Source organism: Pleurodeles waltl, chromosome 3_1, assembly GCF_031143425.1.
Source record: "Pleurodeles waltl isolate 20211129_DDA chromosome 3_1, aPleWal1.hap1.20221129, whole genome shotgun sequence".
NCBI classification, from domain to species: domain Eukaryota; kingdom Metazoa; phylum Chordata; class Amphibia; order Caudata; family Salamandridae; genus Pleurodeles; species Pleurodeles waltl.
In genome coordinates, this window is record NC_090440.1 from 828361178 (window position 1) to 828377187 (window position 16010).

The following is a 16010-nucleotide window of genomic DNA, read 5'->3' on the forward strand; positions in this document are numbered from 1 at the left end:
TGTTATTCCAATGTGTGGTCCTGCGATTGGAGCTCAGAGCCTGAGCTGTATCCAGGCAAAAAGGAGCCCTCGTCCGCTGCCAACACTAGGGCTTGGGCCTTCTCCTCCTGAGGGTCTTTAGCTCCAAAGAGGTCCAGTGCATCCTCAGTGCTGCAGCAGGACATCTCGAGTAGTCAAGGTTGTTGATCCTGCAGCATCCTCTTGGACCAAAAGGATTTGAAGGCCTCACAGGTAGCTTCCTGTTGGTCCAGAGAGGCACCAGTTACACACCTGATGGAGATTGGTGCATGGGTAATTGGTGTGGCATTGAGGGCAGAGAAGGAAGATCATTCGTACCATCACTGTGTGGAGGGAGTGTGGAAGGAAGTCCACCCCGAGGGGCGACAGCACACAGCCGATTAGAGTCACCAGGACAAAGTCAACACCGATGCACAGACGAGGGAGACTGAGAAGAATTGCAATCGAAAACAATAACAATAGTAAGGTATGGAAAGCACAAACTAGGATGGTGTGGAACCAGAGGTGAGGAGCACATATCCAAACTGGACAGTGAAAGAAAACAAAGAGTTGATGACCATGCACAATACCAGCAAGAGGAGAAGTCGGTATCTCATGACTTGAAAGATTTTCCACAAAAAAAAAAAAAAAAAAAAACAAGCTGCACACGTCTAAGCCCAACAGAAGATGGTGGGATTAGGCTAAGCATGTGTATTTACATCCACACATGCCTCAAACACTGTGTTAATTAGCTCCTCCGTTACCAATCTGTCTATGGACTTGTGTGCCAGAAACCTTCACAAAGGTTTGTGCTTGCACTGCACAGACCTTGAGAAAAATACATCTAGAACAATTCCCTTAACAATATTGGCACCTGACCACAACATATATGCATAACATAATGGTGTTTAGGGAACAAAACTGTGTACGATATTGCAAAAATAGGAGTGCTTGTATACAGAAACTATTAAGTGACATGTTGAATTTTAAAATGCCGGATTTCAAATTTCTATACAACATATATATGTCCAATTATCAGTGCTTCAGTCAATACAGATATGTGGTGTAACTCTTGTTCTTGCACATACAGGAACTACAAGCTTTTTGGCAAACCCAATAACAACGTAATTAATCAATGATACATATTGCAGGACAAACCTGATGTAATTTACTGGTGTATAAATGCCTAGTAAATAATTGTAAGCTCTGGGGATGGAAAGCGCCAAACTGTAAGGACTCAATAAATTCTGATCTCTGTGGTTAGATTTATTGGGTACAATAAATATTGCATCTAGCCCTTGGGCACTCTAATCTGTGTTAGGGGGGATTATCAATTTAGTGTTAAAATAAACTAACCCTGTGTATCTCTCATTGTTTGTTGCTTATTTGCATTTTCAAATTGCATTATATTTTCTTTGATTACCACTGTGACCAGCAGTCCACAGCTACGAGCAGTGGAAGATGTTTGGCTATAAAATATAATTTGAGTACGACCTTATGATTTCTATAAACTGCAAACATGGATGGGAGGACAGTGAATGATTGAATGCCAAACACACAGACATAGTGCTCAACAACATGTATTGAGCTAATATTTTGGTGTATGTTTCCATATTATTAAATTTGCCATTTACATTTCAACTTTGTCTACGTAACAGTTTACACATCAACTGTGAAGATGAGTTAAGTGATTCTTACCAGTACAAGTAGTGTGCTATGCGGATGTTTCCCAAGGCACGACCCAGAAGAAATCTTACTAATGCATTGTCCAAGTATATTTCATACTTTAGTGCCTGATCAAAACAAACATGTGCAGTTACCTTACCACTGCAAGAAAAGGATCCAAAAATACAGTATTGGAAAATAAAAAGCAAAGTGATATGAGATTTTTTTTTAAAACCACACACACATATATTTATATAAATATTACCATTAACTCACAGGCATGTCATAACCCTAGACTTTGTAATATCAACCATTATTTACTCCACCCGAGTCAGTGTACGAGATCAGCTCTCAGCTCATCATTTATTTACCATCCCTTAAGCGGAGACAAGCAAGTAACAGTCACTAAGGAGGAAGGCTTGACATAACTCATTTTATCATTAGAGGTTCTTTAATGTAGCAACTGGACATCTTATTTACTTCCACATATCCTTCAATAGTTAGTGCTTGAAGTAGAAATGTGTCACTGCCACATTACAAAGTTCAGTCACTAGATTTGTATGTATGAAAACCGTAGACACTTCTCCTCGATCTGTGGAGTGTGATCTTTTTTGATTTTATAACCATCTACTAAGCGGCACAGAAGCAAAATATACACAATTTATACATTTAAACTTTAACTGAGAAATCCTTTACCTCCAAGCTAAACTCTGTTTAAAGAGGAACACAGTATGGAAACGGTGCCACTGACATGACATTTTAAAGTAACTTTTAATAGAAATAAAATATCAATTATTCACCTTGAAACAGCCTTGTCATTCAAGGTTCTGAATTTGTAAATGGTATTGCTTTCCTTCCTTGAAAGATGTGCAATGCCATAGACACATAACCGTTTATTACTACAGTCCCTACCATTCTTCCTACTCACAGACCCAATGGTATGAAAGTGAACCTGCCTCCAGAGACAGCTACTTTGATACCCTCTACCACCACCTGAAGCGTGAAGAGCCTATGTTTCTAGAATAATGTAATGGATAATGGCAACTTAATCTAAAAGTCAAAATTTAGCCTAACTGCACTTCAGCAATATAAGTAAAAGATAGGATTAGGGTTACTGTAGGAAAGGGCCTTTTTTTACATTATCACACCCCCACCCACTTTTTTGCCTGGTTTCTGTTATAATTTTGACTGAAAGTGCACTGGGTCTCTGCTAACCAGGACTTCAGTGCCAGATCTCTTTCCCCCAAAAATGCACCATCATTTTCCCAGTTGGCAAAACCCTTAGCTAGTTTCTAGTAAATGGTACCCCTATTAATTAGGGCATGGGGTACTAGGGAGGGTCCCTAAGGGCTGCAGCACGAATTGTGCCAACAAACTGTACCACGCTAAGGGACCCCTCACCAAGCACATGACAGGCTGCGTGTCATGGTGCAGACAACAGTGAAAACACAACATGGCAAACAGCCTCGATGCCATGCCCCCTAAACACTGCATGCAATTAAAGCAAGTCACCTCTATAACAGGCCTTCTAGACCAGAGGCAGAGTGCATTAAAGTACATGTGAGGGCATATCTGCATGAGCGGATATGGCCCTGCTAGGTCTTTGTCGATTCTCAGACATAGTGGGTGACCTGGGAAGCCAGTTTAAATGCATGTGCAGAACAGAGTTTTCCAGCTACAAGATTGCTTCTCTGAATATAGGGATGTTTGGTATCAAAACATCTCAGATTTATAAACTCTCACTGATGCCAGTGAGGGATATATTAATAAATACACCTAGAGGGCACATTAGAGGAGCCCCTGAAAGCCTACCAGCTACTAGTGGGTTGAGTGACTGGTCCAACCAGTTCCGCTACCAGAGACACGTTTCTGGCCTCACAAGGTGAGAGCCAGAGCTCTTGACCAAAGCCTGCACTGAACAGGTGTGTTATCACCTCACCCAGACAGGAAGGACCTTCCAGGGCGGGAAGCTTCAAAGGCCTAGCCCCCTTTGTAATGTGACCCAGGTCTCTCCAGATGCTGGAGATGGCCGACACCCCCCCCCCCCTTGCCCTGACCCGACTGAAGTGACACTACTTTTCAAATTCCTCGATCTTGTTTGGAAGGATTTAGGACACTAGGGTTAGGGTTATGCCAACTTCCCAGCAGAAGTGGTCATAGAAAGAGTGTAGTCACCCTAACGGTGGGCAGCCAATTGGCTACCACCTGGCACTCTCTGTAACACCTCTAAATTGAGTATTTAGGTAGCACCCCTAAACCCTAGAACTCAGATCCTGACGACCCAAGAAGCAAAGGACAAAGAAGAGTTGCATATGCAGAAGAAAAAAAGCAGCATCTGACCTGGTACCAGACCCACTGACCTGCCTGCTGACCTCAATGGACTCTGCCCAAAAAGACAACTCATCCTGCAACTGAGCCTCCAAGAAACCCAGAAGGATTGCCTGCCTTCCACAAAGACTCAAAACCCCTGAGAGCAGTGGATATGCTTTTCAACAAAGTCTGAAGAAAGCACTCTGCAGCCTCCGGAACATTAAAGACCCGACTGCCAAAGTGACCTCTGCACCACACGTCCACGACCCAAGGTAAAGCCAACCAACGGTGCCAGCAAAGTTACCCAGCTGTCCAGAGTCCACTCAGGTTTCACCCCTCTTGGGCTCTCCCAAGTTGCAAGCAGCCGCTGCAAACAGGTCACTCTCCCGCAGCCTTGTGGTGAGAGAAAATCCAAGACCTCCAGCAACCACGGCACTTGTCGTCCCTGACCCATTCTGAGGTGGGTCACTGGGGCCAACAAACTCCCCCCACTCCTCTGAGCTCGAGTACACCCTGGTCTTGCCGCCCCCGCTGGACTCCTCAACAACACCTGCAGCCTCAACACTCAGGACTCCTTACCACAAGTGCTCTTGGATGAAGAAACCCAACACCTAACGAAACCCCTGCATCCGTTGCCCCTGGGGCCTAGAGAAAAGGACCAAAGGTGCACCTATGTCCTCGAGCACCCCAAGTCGACAACCTACTTGTTTGTTGGCCCCGATTGGCTTCATAGTCAGAGCCTTCAGTCTGCTTGTTCCGAGGACCAACTCTCATTGAAAACCACTGGGAACCCGATGCCTTACCGCAACCCTGCACCCAGCCAGCCCCAGTACTGCCTGGAGTGACCTGCTGGTGTAATTCTGATCAGTGCCCATTACTTACCTTATCTCTCTGAGATTGGCCTTGTAAGTTGTTTGTTAACCTTGTGTTAGCTGAACATTGTTTTCCTCCATAGGTTCACATTTAAGAGCTCTGAAAATTACACTAAGTGATGATTTTCGAATCAGAAAAGTATTTATGCTTGAAAAAGTATGTACCTGATTACCAAGTGTAAGGAAATGCCTCCTTGGCATGGTTACCCCCTGACTTTTTGCCTTTGCTGATGCTATGTTTTGAATTGAAAGTGTGCTGAGGCCTGCTAACCAGGCCCCAGCACCAGTGTTCTTTCCCTAACCTGTACTTTTGATTCCACAATTGGCACACCCTGGCATCCAGTTAAGTCCCTTGTAACTGGTACCCCTGGTACCAAGGGCCCTGATGCCAGGGAAGGTCTCTAAGGGCTGCAGCATATCTTATGCCACCCTGGGGACCCCTCACTCAGCACAGACACACTGCTTACCTGCTTGTGTGTGCTGGTGAGAACAAAACGAGTAAGTTAACATGGCACTCCCCTCAGGGTGCCATGCCAACCTCACACTGCCTATGCAGTATAGATAAGTCACCCCTCTAGTAGGCCTTACAGCCCTAAGGCAGGGTGCACTATACCATAGGTGAAGGCACCAGTGCATGAGCACTGTGCCCCTACAGTGTCTAAGCCAAACCTTAGACATTGTAAGTGCAGGGTAGCCATAAGAGTATATGGTCTGGGAGTCTGTCAAACACGGACTCCACAGCACCATAATGGCTACACTGAAAACTGAGAAGTTTGGTATCAAACTTCTCAGCACAATAAATGCACACTGATGCCAGTGTACATTTTATTGTAAAATACACCCCAGAGGGCACCTTAGAGGTGCCCCCTGAAACTTAAACCAACTACCTGTGTAGGCTGACTGGTTCTAGCAGCCTGCCACACTCGAGACATGTTGCTGGCCACATGGGGAGAGTGCCTTTGTCACTCTGTGACCTGTAACAAAGCCTGCACTGGGTGGAGATGCTATCACCTCCCCCAGGCAGGAGCTGTAACACCTGGCGGTGAGCCTCAAAGGCTTACCCCCTTTTTTTCAGCACCACAGGGCACTCCAGCTAGTGGAGTTGCCCGCCCCCTCCGGTCACGGCCCCACTTTTGGCGGCAAGGCCGGAGGAGATAATGAGAACAACAAGGAGGAGTCACTGGCCCCCTAAGGTGTCCTGAGCTGAAGTGACTCTAACTTTTAGAAATACTCCATCTCGCAGATGGAGGATTCCCCCAATAGGGATAGGAATGTGACCCCCTCCCCTTGGGAGGAGGCACAAAGAGGGTGTACCCACCCTCAGGGCTAGTAGCCATTGGTTACTAACCCCCCAGACCTAAACACGCCCTTAAATTTAGTATTTAAGGGCTCCCCAGAACGTAAGAATTTAGATTCCTGCAACTTACCGAAGAAGAAGACTGCTGAGCTGAAAAACCCCTGCAGAAGAAGAAAGAAGACACCAACTGCTTTGGCCCCAGTCCTACCGGCCTGTCTCCTGCCTTCTAAAGAAACCTGCTCCAGCGACACTTTCTCCAGGACCAGCGACCTCTGAATCCTCAGAGGACTGCCCTGCTTCAAGAGGAACAAGAAACTCCCGAGGACAGCGGACCTGCTCCAAAAAGACTGCAACTTTGTTACAGAGGAGCAGATTTAAAGACCCCTGCAATCCCCGCAAGAAGCGTGAGACTTGCAACACTGCACCCGGCGACCCCGACTCGACTGGTGGAGAAACAACACCTCAGGGAGGACCCTCTGGCGACTCCGAGACTGTGAGTAACCAAAGTTGTCCCCCCTGAGCGCCCACAGCGACGCTTGCAGAGGGAATCCCGAGGCGCCCCCCTGACCGCGACTGCCTGACTCTAAAATCCCGACGGCTGGAAAAGACCCTGCACCCGCAGCCCCCAGCACCTGAAGGATCGGAACTTCAGTGCAGGAGTGACCCCCAGGAGGCCCTCTCCCTTGCCCAGGTGGTGGCTACCCCGAGGAGCCCCCCTATTGCCTGCCTGCACCGCTGAAGAGACCCCGTGGTCTCCCATTGATTTACATTGCGAACCCGACGCTTGTTTGCACACTGCACTGTACTTTCTGTGTGGACTTGTGTCCCCCCCGGTGACCTACAAAACCCCCCTGGTCTGCCCTCCGAAGACGCGGGTACTTACCTGCTGGCAGACTGGAACCGGGGCACCCCCTTCTCTCCATTGAAGCCTATGCGTTTTGGGCACCACTTTGAACTCTGCACCTGACCTGCCCTGAGCTGCTGGTGTGGTGACTTTGGGGTTGCTCTGAACCCCCAACGGTGGGCTACCTTGGACCCCAATCTTAACCCCGTAGGTGGTTTACTTACCTGCAAAAACTAACATTACTTTACCTCCCCCAGGAACTGTGAAAATTGCACTAAGTGTCCACTTTTAAAACAGCTTATTGTGTTTTATGTAAAAAGTATATATGCTACTGTGATTATTCAAAGTTCCTAAAGTACTTACCTGCAATACCTTTCAAATGAGATATTACATGTAGAATTTGAACCTGTGGTTCTTAAAATAAACTAAGAAAATATATTTTTCTATAACAAAACCTATTGGCTGGATTTGTCTCTGAGTGTGTGTTCCTCATTTACTGCCTGTGTGTATGTACAACAAATGCTTAACACTACTCCTTTGATAAGCCTACTGCTCGACCACACTACCACAAAATAGAGCATTAGTATTATCTCTTTTTGCCACTATCTTACCTCTAAGGGGAACCCTTGGACTCTGTGCATACTATTCCTTACTTTGAAATAGTGCATACAGAGCCAACTTCCTACACCAAGTTCTTGGGTTTGAAACATAAATAAAAAGAGTGTTATTTTTCTAATTTGGTCTGGGATTTATTCCTTGCGTGTGTGTCTCATTTATTGCCTCTGAGTACAAAAAATGATTAGTACTACTCTCTGATAAGCCTAACTGCTCACCCACACTACCATAAAATAGAGCATTAGTCCCATCTACTTTGGCCTCTGCAAAACAATTGGGGATCCACTGTCTCTGCACAGTGCACTTCTATTTGGTACATCATACAGAGAGACAGCTTACTACAGTTACACACAAAAAATAATTCTAAATTCTAATTTATTACTTGGCCATCAAGTCAGTAAAGATTGAAAGAAAAAAACAATATGAAAGGCACAAAACAACTTAAAAACAGCAACAATTAATGCACTCTCTCGCACAGACCCTTCCTACCAGGAGAGACTGCAAGTGTGGCCACATCATCTTCTATACCCCAAAGCACTAACACACCTGGTCAAAGAGCAACAGGGCAGTAGAAAGAAGGACCTAAGATTCACTGATGTTCATTAAATGTCACTTCCTCACAAGCAGCTGAACCTAGAACGTAAGTGGCTAAGAAGGTTAAACCCAGAACAGAAGTTGATAAGGAGGTTATGCTGATTTCAGTGAGGAGAGAATTTAGTGTTTAGCAGTCTAGAGCACCCTGGATTGACAAAAAAGCCAGATAACAGTCTTAGAGGACTTTGGGACAGCGCTGGACTTTGTCATCAACAGAGTTAAGCAGGACAAGTTTGATTTAGTGCGGGACTTCTCCATTTTTAAGGAAGCATTGATAATGGACATGAAGTAGTGATGATAAAAATGGTGAATTGTCCACAAATTTTAGCAATCTTTCAATCGCAAGTTTCTTTGGGTGGGTCAATGATTGTTAGTACTGTAACTTTTCACTTCCCTAACAATGGTGAATTAAGCTAAAAGTGGTAAATGCTAGCTGCACAGAGGACACAGCTGTGATAGAGTAAAAAGGATGTAACTTTGGACAGCGATAAGTGGGAAGCTGGCAGTTCACTAATGTCCTGAAAGGTTCTATCGCTGAACTACCAGCTTTCAGTATTCCGGATTAAAAATACACATTTTTGGTTTGGGAATATCCTCATACATAGCCGTACAGCTAAGGTGGAGGTAGTTTTCTCAAGTGCAATTCCAGTACTCTTCCTTGCTGGTTCACGAGGCAGTTTTCGCACCACTGATTGGCTTGTCAGATTTAGCCTCCTGTCACATTATGGCAAGTATGTCTGGCATGGATAATTTCACTAGGATGTTGCAGTCTGGAACAATATCGAGAAGCATTGAAGAAAGTTTAAGAGTCCTAAGGCTCTTCAAGTGGCTGGACTAAAGGCTGTGGGGTTGTCTGCAGATAATAGAAAATATGATGAGCGTGTGGTTGACTAAAATAAGAGCCAGTCTGATTTGACAAGACGAAAGATCTGGGAGAAAATGAGGTTGAAGATGAGTGGGTTTGAGAAAGTTTTTTTGAGAAGCAGAGGGAGCCGCAGGGAACAGCTCAGAAGAGGCACGAAGAAGGGGGACATGAGAAATGTGAAGGCCAAACTGAGGTCTCATTAGGACACCATTAAAAGGGTAGGAGGGAACACATAATTGAAACCTTTAGGAAAATGAGTCACCCACTTAACATGAAAAGGGAGGGTTGACCCAGCAATTGCAGGAAAGCTGAAATGGCCAAATGGTAACCCTTCACAATGCCCGGATCAAAGCCTTGCAGGGCTAACGATAAACCAAACAACATCACCTCCGACAGCTGTGCAGAAAGGGGATCTACATGGTGTGGGGGAACACCAAGTAACAGACCCGGCCTAATGACAGGCATATACAGTTTTAGTGGAAAGATGCCTGGCTGGATGACATTAAAGACCTCTGGCAGAATATAAAAAACTCTCGAATGTCGCCTCTCAACCTCCAAGCATTAAAGTCCAGTGCACGCAGGTTTGGGTGCTGGACTCTGTCCTGCTGCTGTGACAGGAGATACTCCTGAAGAGGCCGCCTGATCAGAGGACTGATGGTCATGCTCAGGAATTCAGAACACCATACTCTCCCTGCCCAATCTGCAGCCACTGGGAGGACTTGGGCACAGTCAGTCCTGATCTTCTTGAGAACGCGGCACAGGAGTGGTATTGGTGGAAAGAAGTGCGTGAGTCCTGAATTCCACTCAAGGCAAGGCAGGATGTATCTCAGAGCAATAGCCACTTTGAGAATGACAACATGCCGAAGTGCTGACATTAGGCGTTCTCCAAGGTGGCAAACGGATTGAGCCAAGGTTCTTCCCATTATTGGATGAGATCTAGTGCTACCTCAGGATGTAGTCGCCATTTGTGATCTGCAAGCCATCGACGGATGAGTTAGCTAGATAAAGCAGGTAAGTGGGAAACTATGGAGGCATGTTTCCTGGTCGGTCCTGTAAGGAAATGGCTCTTTTTCTATGTCCACCATACGTTTTTGGACTGATGCTGCTGGTTTCTTGCTCAGACTGCACTGAGGCCTGTCAACCATAACTCAGTACCCTGAACCTAAAATATTTATGCCTATATCAGATTGACATAAGCTAATTTACTTGTAAGCCTCTAGTATTTGTTATCAACTGCCAGCCCAGCCTTGCCACTGCCAAAAGTGGCAAAGCCAAGCCTCTCCGACTAATATGTACAAGTCACCCCCAAGGAAGCACATTTCACAGGCAGAACATGTCTTTACACGTTCTGACAGTAAAAAAGCAAAACTCTTGCTGTTACAGTGAAAATACTTTGTTACCCCCATTGGCGAGTACAGGGTTACACGCTAAACCCCACACACCCGATTACTGCCACCCAGCTGTGCTATCTCCTGAACATATCCACCAAAGTTGATACTCCAAGGTATAAAGCAACTTGTTACATCGAGCCCGACTAGATTCTCTAGTCAAAAGTAATGTGTTACATCCCTTCTGCAGGAACCACACGTGGGCCCAAAAGGTAAGTGTTAGGCCTGACAACCTTACGGTGGTCATCACCCAACTTTCTGCATGCCTCCCTCCACTTTTCTGGCACTGCTAACCAGTGCTAAAGTGCATAAGCTCTCTCCCTTAAACATGGTAACACTGGTTCATCCCCAATTGGTATATCTGATTCACTTATAAGTCCCTAGTAAAGTGCATTACATGTACCTAGGGCCTGTAATTTAAATGCTACTAATGGGCCTCCGGCACTGATTGCGCCACCCACATAAGTAGCCCCTTAACCATGTCTCAGGCCTGCCATTGCAAGTCCTGTGTGTGCAGCTTCCCTGCCACTTCGACTTGGCATTTAAAAGACTTGCCAAGCCTAAAACTAAATTTTCTACATATAAGTCACCCCTGAGGTAGGCCCTGGGTAATCTATAGGGCAGGGTGCTATGTAGGTGAAAGATAGGGCATGTACATAGGTGTTTTATATGTCCTGTTAGTGGAAAACTCCTCAATTCGTTTTCCGCAACTGTGAGGCCTGCTCCTTTCATAGACTAGCATTAGGACTGCCCTCATATACTTTTTGAGTGGTAGATTCTGATCTGAAAGTGGTAACCAGGTCATATTTAGTATGGCCAAAATAGTAACAGAAAATCCTGCTTGTTGGTGAGGTTGGGTTTTATTTCACTATTTTAGAAATGCCACGTTTAGAAAGTGAGCATTTTTCTGCACTTAAAACCACCTGTGCCTTACAGCCTGTCTGGGCTGATTGACAGCTACCTTGTGCATTTCACCCAGATAAGCACAAACACAGGACACTTAAGCCCAACTGGACTTATCTGTATACTGAATGCTGGAAGGGTGGAGGGCCTGACACTTGCATTTCAAAGGCTAGTGGCCTGGCCTTACACAAAGGACTAACCCCACTACTAGGGCACTGACTGACAGGCCTGGCTGTAAGGGGAACTAGTGAACTTCAAAAAACACTCTTTGAAGTCTTCCCCACTTCAAAGGCACTTTGGGGAATATAAACTGGATCTCTGATCCCACCAACTCAGACACTTCTGGACCTACACCTGCACCCTGTCAGACGAGCTGCCTGGCTGCCCAAATGACTCATCTGGATTGCTTTGCTGAGAAGGACTGCTGCACTGCAGTTGCCCTGCTGGCCTCTGAATGCTGGAAGTACTCTACCCTTCCCAAAACTGCTCTCCAAGGGCCTGGATTGAGCTTGCCTCCAGATTCTGAAGTCTCAGGGCCAACAAAGTGTTCATCTCTTCAAGAAATTCCTTGTGCGCTGAAAAGCGATGCATCGCCAGCAGATATCAATATGAAGACTGCACTGGAGCTGAAAAATTGCTGCACAGCTGACCAGAACGATGCAGCCCCGACTTCCCGACAGAGAATTCGATGCAGTGCCTGCCTTGTGATGGAAAATTTGACGCATCGCCTACCAGATCGATGCAGCGCCTGTTCCGTCTCATCGTGTGCAACCAAGACTGCGCACCGAAAAACACAAACTCTGACGCAACACCTTATTTTACCACACATCTCCTCCTCTGTGGTTTCCGTACGTTATTTTTGACGCATACCAGGTACTGTAACAATGAGACAACTGTTTATTTCTGAGGATTGAGACTTTCAAACCTCTTAAAATAAATATTTCAACTTGTGCTTATTGGATCTTTGTCGTTTTGACCTTATTCTATGCAGATAAATATTATTCATTTTTCTAAACCTGTGTGGTGTATTTTTGCGGTGTTCTCACTGTTACTGTATGATTTATTGCACAAATACTTTACACATTGCCTCCTAAGTTAAGCCTGACTGCTCAGTGTCAAGCTACCAGAGGGTGGGCATAGGATAATTTGGATTGTGTTGTGACTTACCCTGACTAGGACTGTGGTCCCTGCTTGGACAAGGGTGTACACCTCTGCCAATTAGAGACCCCATTTCTAACAGTAAGCTTCAAAGGAGAAGCCGCCTCTGAAGGGCAAATGGGTAACACTTGGGAGAAGGCTGATCCATTGTCTTATTAGACAGGCTGGGACTAGGAAAGGGGAAACCAGTTGCTGAATCGGTTCCTTGGTGGGGTGTAGCCTCCTTGATAGCCACACCTTCAGGTTGGGATTGGGCACTTTGGACGCTGAGAGAGGGGTTCGTCCTTGTTGGCAGTGGGCAGTGTAGGAAACTGCCCACTTGTTTGCAGTAACCCCTCCCCCCCACACTTTTTGCCTGACATCTGATGCTAACTTGACTCAGTGTGTGCTGGGATCCTGCTAACCAGGCCCCATGACCTGTGTTCTTTCCCTAAAACTGTACCATTGTTTACACAACTGGCCCACCTCTGCATACAGATAAGTCCCTTGTAAAAGGTACCAGTGGTACCAAGGGCCGTGTAGCCAGGGAAGGTCTCTAAGGGCGGTAGCATGTATTATGTCATGTCTCAGGGTGCCATGCCCACAAACCACCGCCTGTGGCATAGGTAAGCCACCCCTCAAGCAGGCCTTAAGGCATGATTCACTATACACCATACTCGGTGTCATGCTTCATCATCGGACAGCTCCTCGTCAGACCGGCGCTGCAATGTCTGACGGGCTCCCCCCGAAGGGGGGCTCTTTGCCGGAGATCTTTTGTTTTGCCGATGATGCCGCGGAGCCAAGTATGGGTCCGTGGGGAAAGAAAACACAAGAGTAAAGGATAAAATTGGCTTAGGACCCTCACTAATTATTTTATTCTTTGATGTTGGGAAATGGCCAAGATTAAAAAATGTCAAGGGAGTGAAAGTCGAGATAATGCTCAAACACTCACACAAGACAATCAAATAAAGGAAGTCGGTAATTATCCGAAATGCCTTAATATGCGGTCGACATGTTTCGCGTCTTCTTATGGTCCCAAAAGGATCCTATGACGCTTCTTCAGGACCTATTAAATAATTGGACTTCTTCAATTGAAACCAAGGTGAAAAGAAAATATATATAGACTCCTGCAATCTATCGTTCACAGTCAAGACGTCATCAGTCACTTACTAGGATGAAACAGGACTGGCTTTTTCCTATCAGTCACCCATCTCCGTTCCCGAGCCTGAGGGTAGGTGCTGCGTTAGGACACCGACACATATACAAATTTGTTGTGAATCGGGCAACAGGCCTACGTGATCCCATGGAGCCCTTTCTCTAGTGGAGATGGGTGACTGATAGGAAAAAGCCAGTCCTGTTTCATCCTAGTAAGTGACTGATGACGTCTTGACTGTGAACGATAGATTGCAGGAGTCTATATATATTTTCTTTTCACCTTGGTTTCAATTGAAGAAGTCCAATTATTTAATAGGTCCTGAAGAAGCGTCATAGGATCCTTTTGGGACCATACGAAGACTCGAAACATGTCGACCGCATATTAAGGAATTTCAGATAATTACCGACTTCCTTTATTCGATTGTCTTGTGTGAGTGTTTGAGCATTATCTCGACTTTCACTCCCTTGCCATTTTTTAATCTTGGCCATTTCCCAACATCAAAGAATAAAATAATTAGTGAGGGTCCTGAGCCAATTTTATCCTTTACTCTTGTGTTTTCTTTCCCCACGGACCCATACTTGGCTCCGCGGCATCATCGGCAAAACAAAAGATCTCCGGCAAAGAGCCCCCCTTTGGGGGGAGCCCGTCAGACATTGCAGCGCCGGTCTGACGAGGAGCTGTCCGATGATGAAGCATGACACCGAGTATGGTGTGTGAGGACTCTTGCTCCTGATGATCAGGACTCTTTTACTCCTTCTCCCTATTCCTTTGGAACAGTGTATCATATTCTATTATTAGGTTCTTTGGAGGATATACACTGGACCATTAATCCTCCTATCCCCTCCTTTTGTTTGAAGTATGATTCACTATGCCTCAGGTGAGGGCATAGCTGCATGAGCAATATGCCCCTACAGTGTCCATTCTTACACATTGTAAGTGCAGTGTGGCCATACATACATGAGCTGGGAGTTTGTCATTACGAACCCCACAGCTCCACGATGGCTTCACTAACGTCTTGGAAGTTTGGTATCAAACTTCTCAGCACAATAAACCCACACTGATACCAGTGTTGGATTTATTGTAAATTGCATACAGATGGCATCTTAGAGATGCCCCCTGTATTTCACCCTACCTTTAGTGCAGTCTGTGCCAACCTGCCACTAACAGACAAGGTTCTGACCCCTTTGTGTGAGAGCCTTTGTGCTCTCTGGGGTCAGAAACAAAGCCTGCTCTGGATGGAGGTGCTCCACACCTCCCCCTGCAGGATCTTTAACACTTGGTGGTGATCTCAAAGGCTCAAGCCTCCTGTTACAGTGCTCAAGGGCACTCCAGCTAGTGGAGTTGCCTGCCCCCAGAACAGGCACCTCTTTTGACGGCAGGTCCGGCGGGAAAACTAGGTAAAACAAAGAGGAGTAACTACTACAGCTAGGACCACCCCTATGGTGGCTAGAGTTGAAGCGACCACCCTCCCGCCTTGCAGAATCCTCCATCTTGTTTTGAAGGGTAGGGACACATAAGGTTAGGGCTGTGTCCCCTCCCCAAAGAGAGTGGACACCGGAAGGGTGTAGTCACCCTTAGGGGGCAGTAGCTGTCCCTGACCCCTGTAACGCAACTAAATATAGTATTTAGGGGCTTCCCCTGAACCTCACTCACCAGATTCCTGGCGACCTCAGAATAATGAAGAAAGAAGCAAGAAGAAGGACTGCTAAGCTGACTTCAGCAGTGAAGACTCCAGTCAACAACTGACTTGGCCCCAGCCCTACAGGCCTGTCTGCAGCTTCAAAAAATCATGCTCCAGTAAAACAACGCATCCTGCAGGACCAGCAACCTCTACAAACCCCAAGAGGATTGCCTGCCCAGCAGAGGACCAAGATCTCCTGAGGTCAGCGGCCCGGTCTATAAGAAAATCTCCAAAAGGACTCCAGAACCGTCCTGGATCCGGGAGTCCTGTCCTCTCTGCACCGACGCCCACGGCCCGAGTCCAGATGGCCCATCAGTCAGGGGAAAGGTCCCCAGGAGGTTCTGACCTCGAATCCATCCTGATTTGACCCCTCCTGGCCACCACAATGATGCCTGCAGCCTAAAAAACAGAGGCTCCCCCTGACCGCGACCGGATCTGATGAACATTCCCAATGCCTAAAGGTACCCCTGCACCCTCAGCTCCCTGGCTGTGGGAAATACGACTGACGGTCCAGCAACGTCCAGCTGGCGCTTCTCCTTCTCCAGCCTTTGCTATTCCAAAACCGACCCCCTGGACCCAGCCTTCAGCATCTTTGTGGCCCCCTGGGGTCCCACCACTGAAAAGCATTGGGCACTCGATGCTGTGTTTGCACCCTGCACCTGGCTGCCCCTTTGCTGCTGAGGGTG

At 46.5% G+C, this 16010-nt stretch overlaps 1 protein-coding gene across 1 annotated transcript in view; it reads right to left on the reverse strand.

Moving 5' to 3' along the window:
- PIK3C2A (phosphatidylinositol-4-phosphate 3-kinase catalytic subunit type 2 alpha) overlaps nt 1-16010 on the reverse strand; it is an 852450-nt gene that overhangs the window by 392105 nt on the left and 444335 nt on the right. The window contains 1 exon segment of the mRNA XM_069223730.1: nt 1696-1790. Coding sequence (XP_069079831.1) covers nt 1696-1790 — 95 coding nt within the window.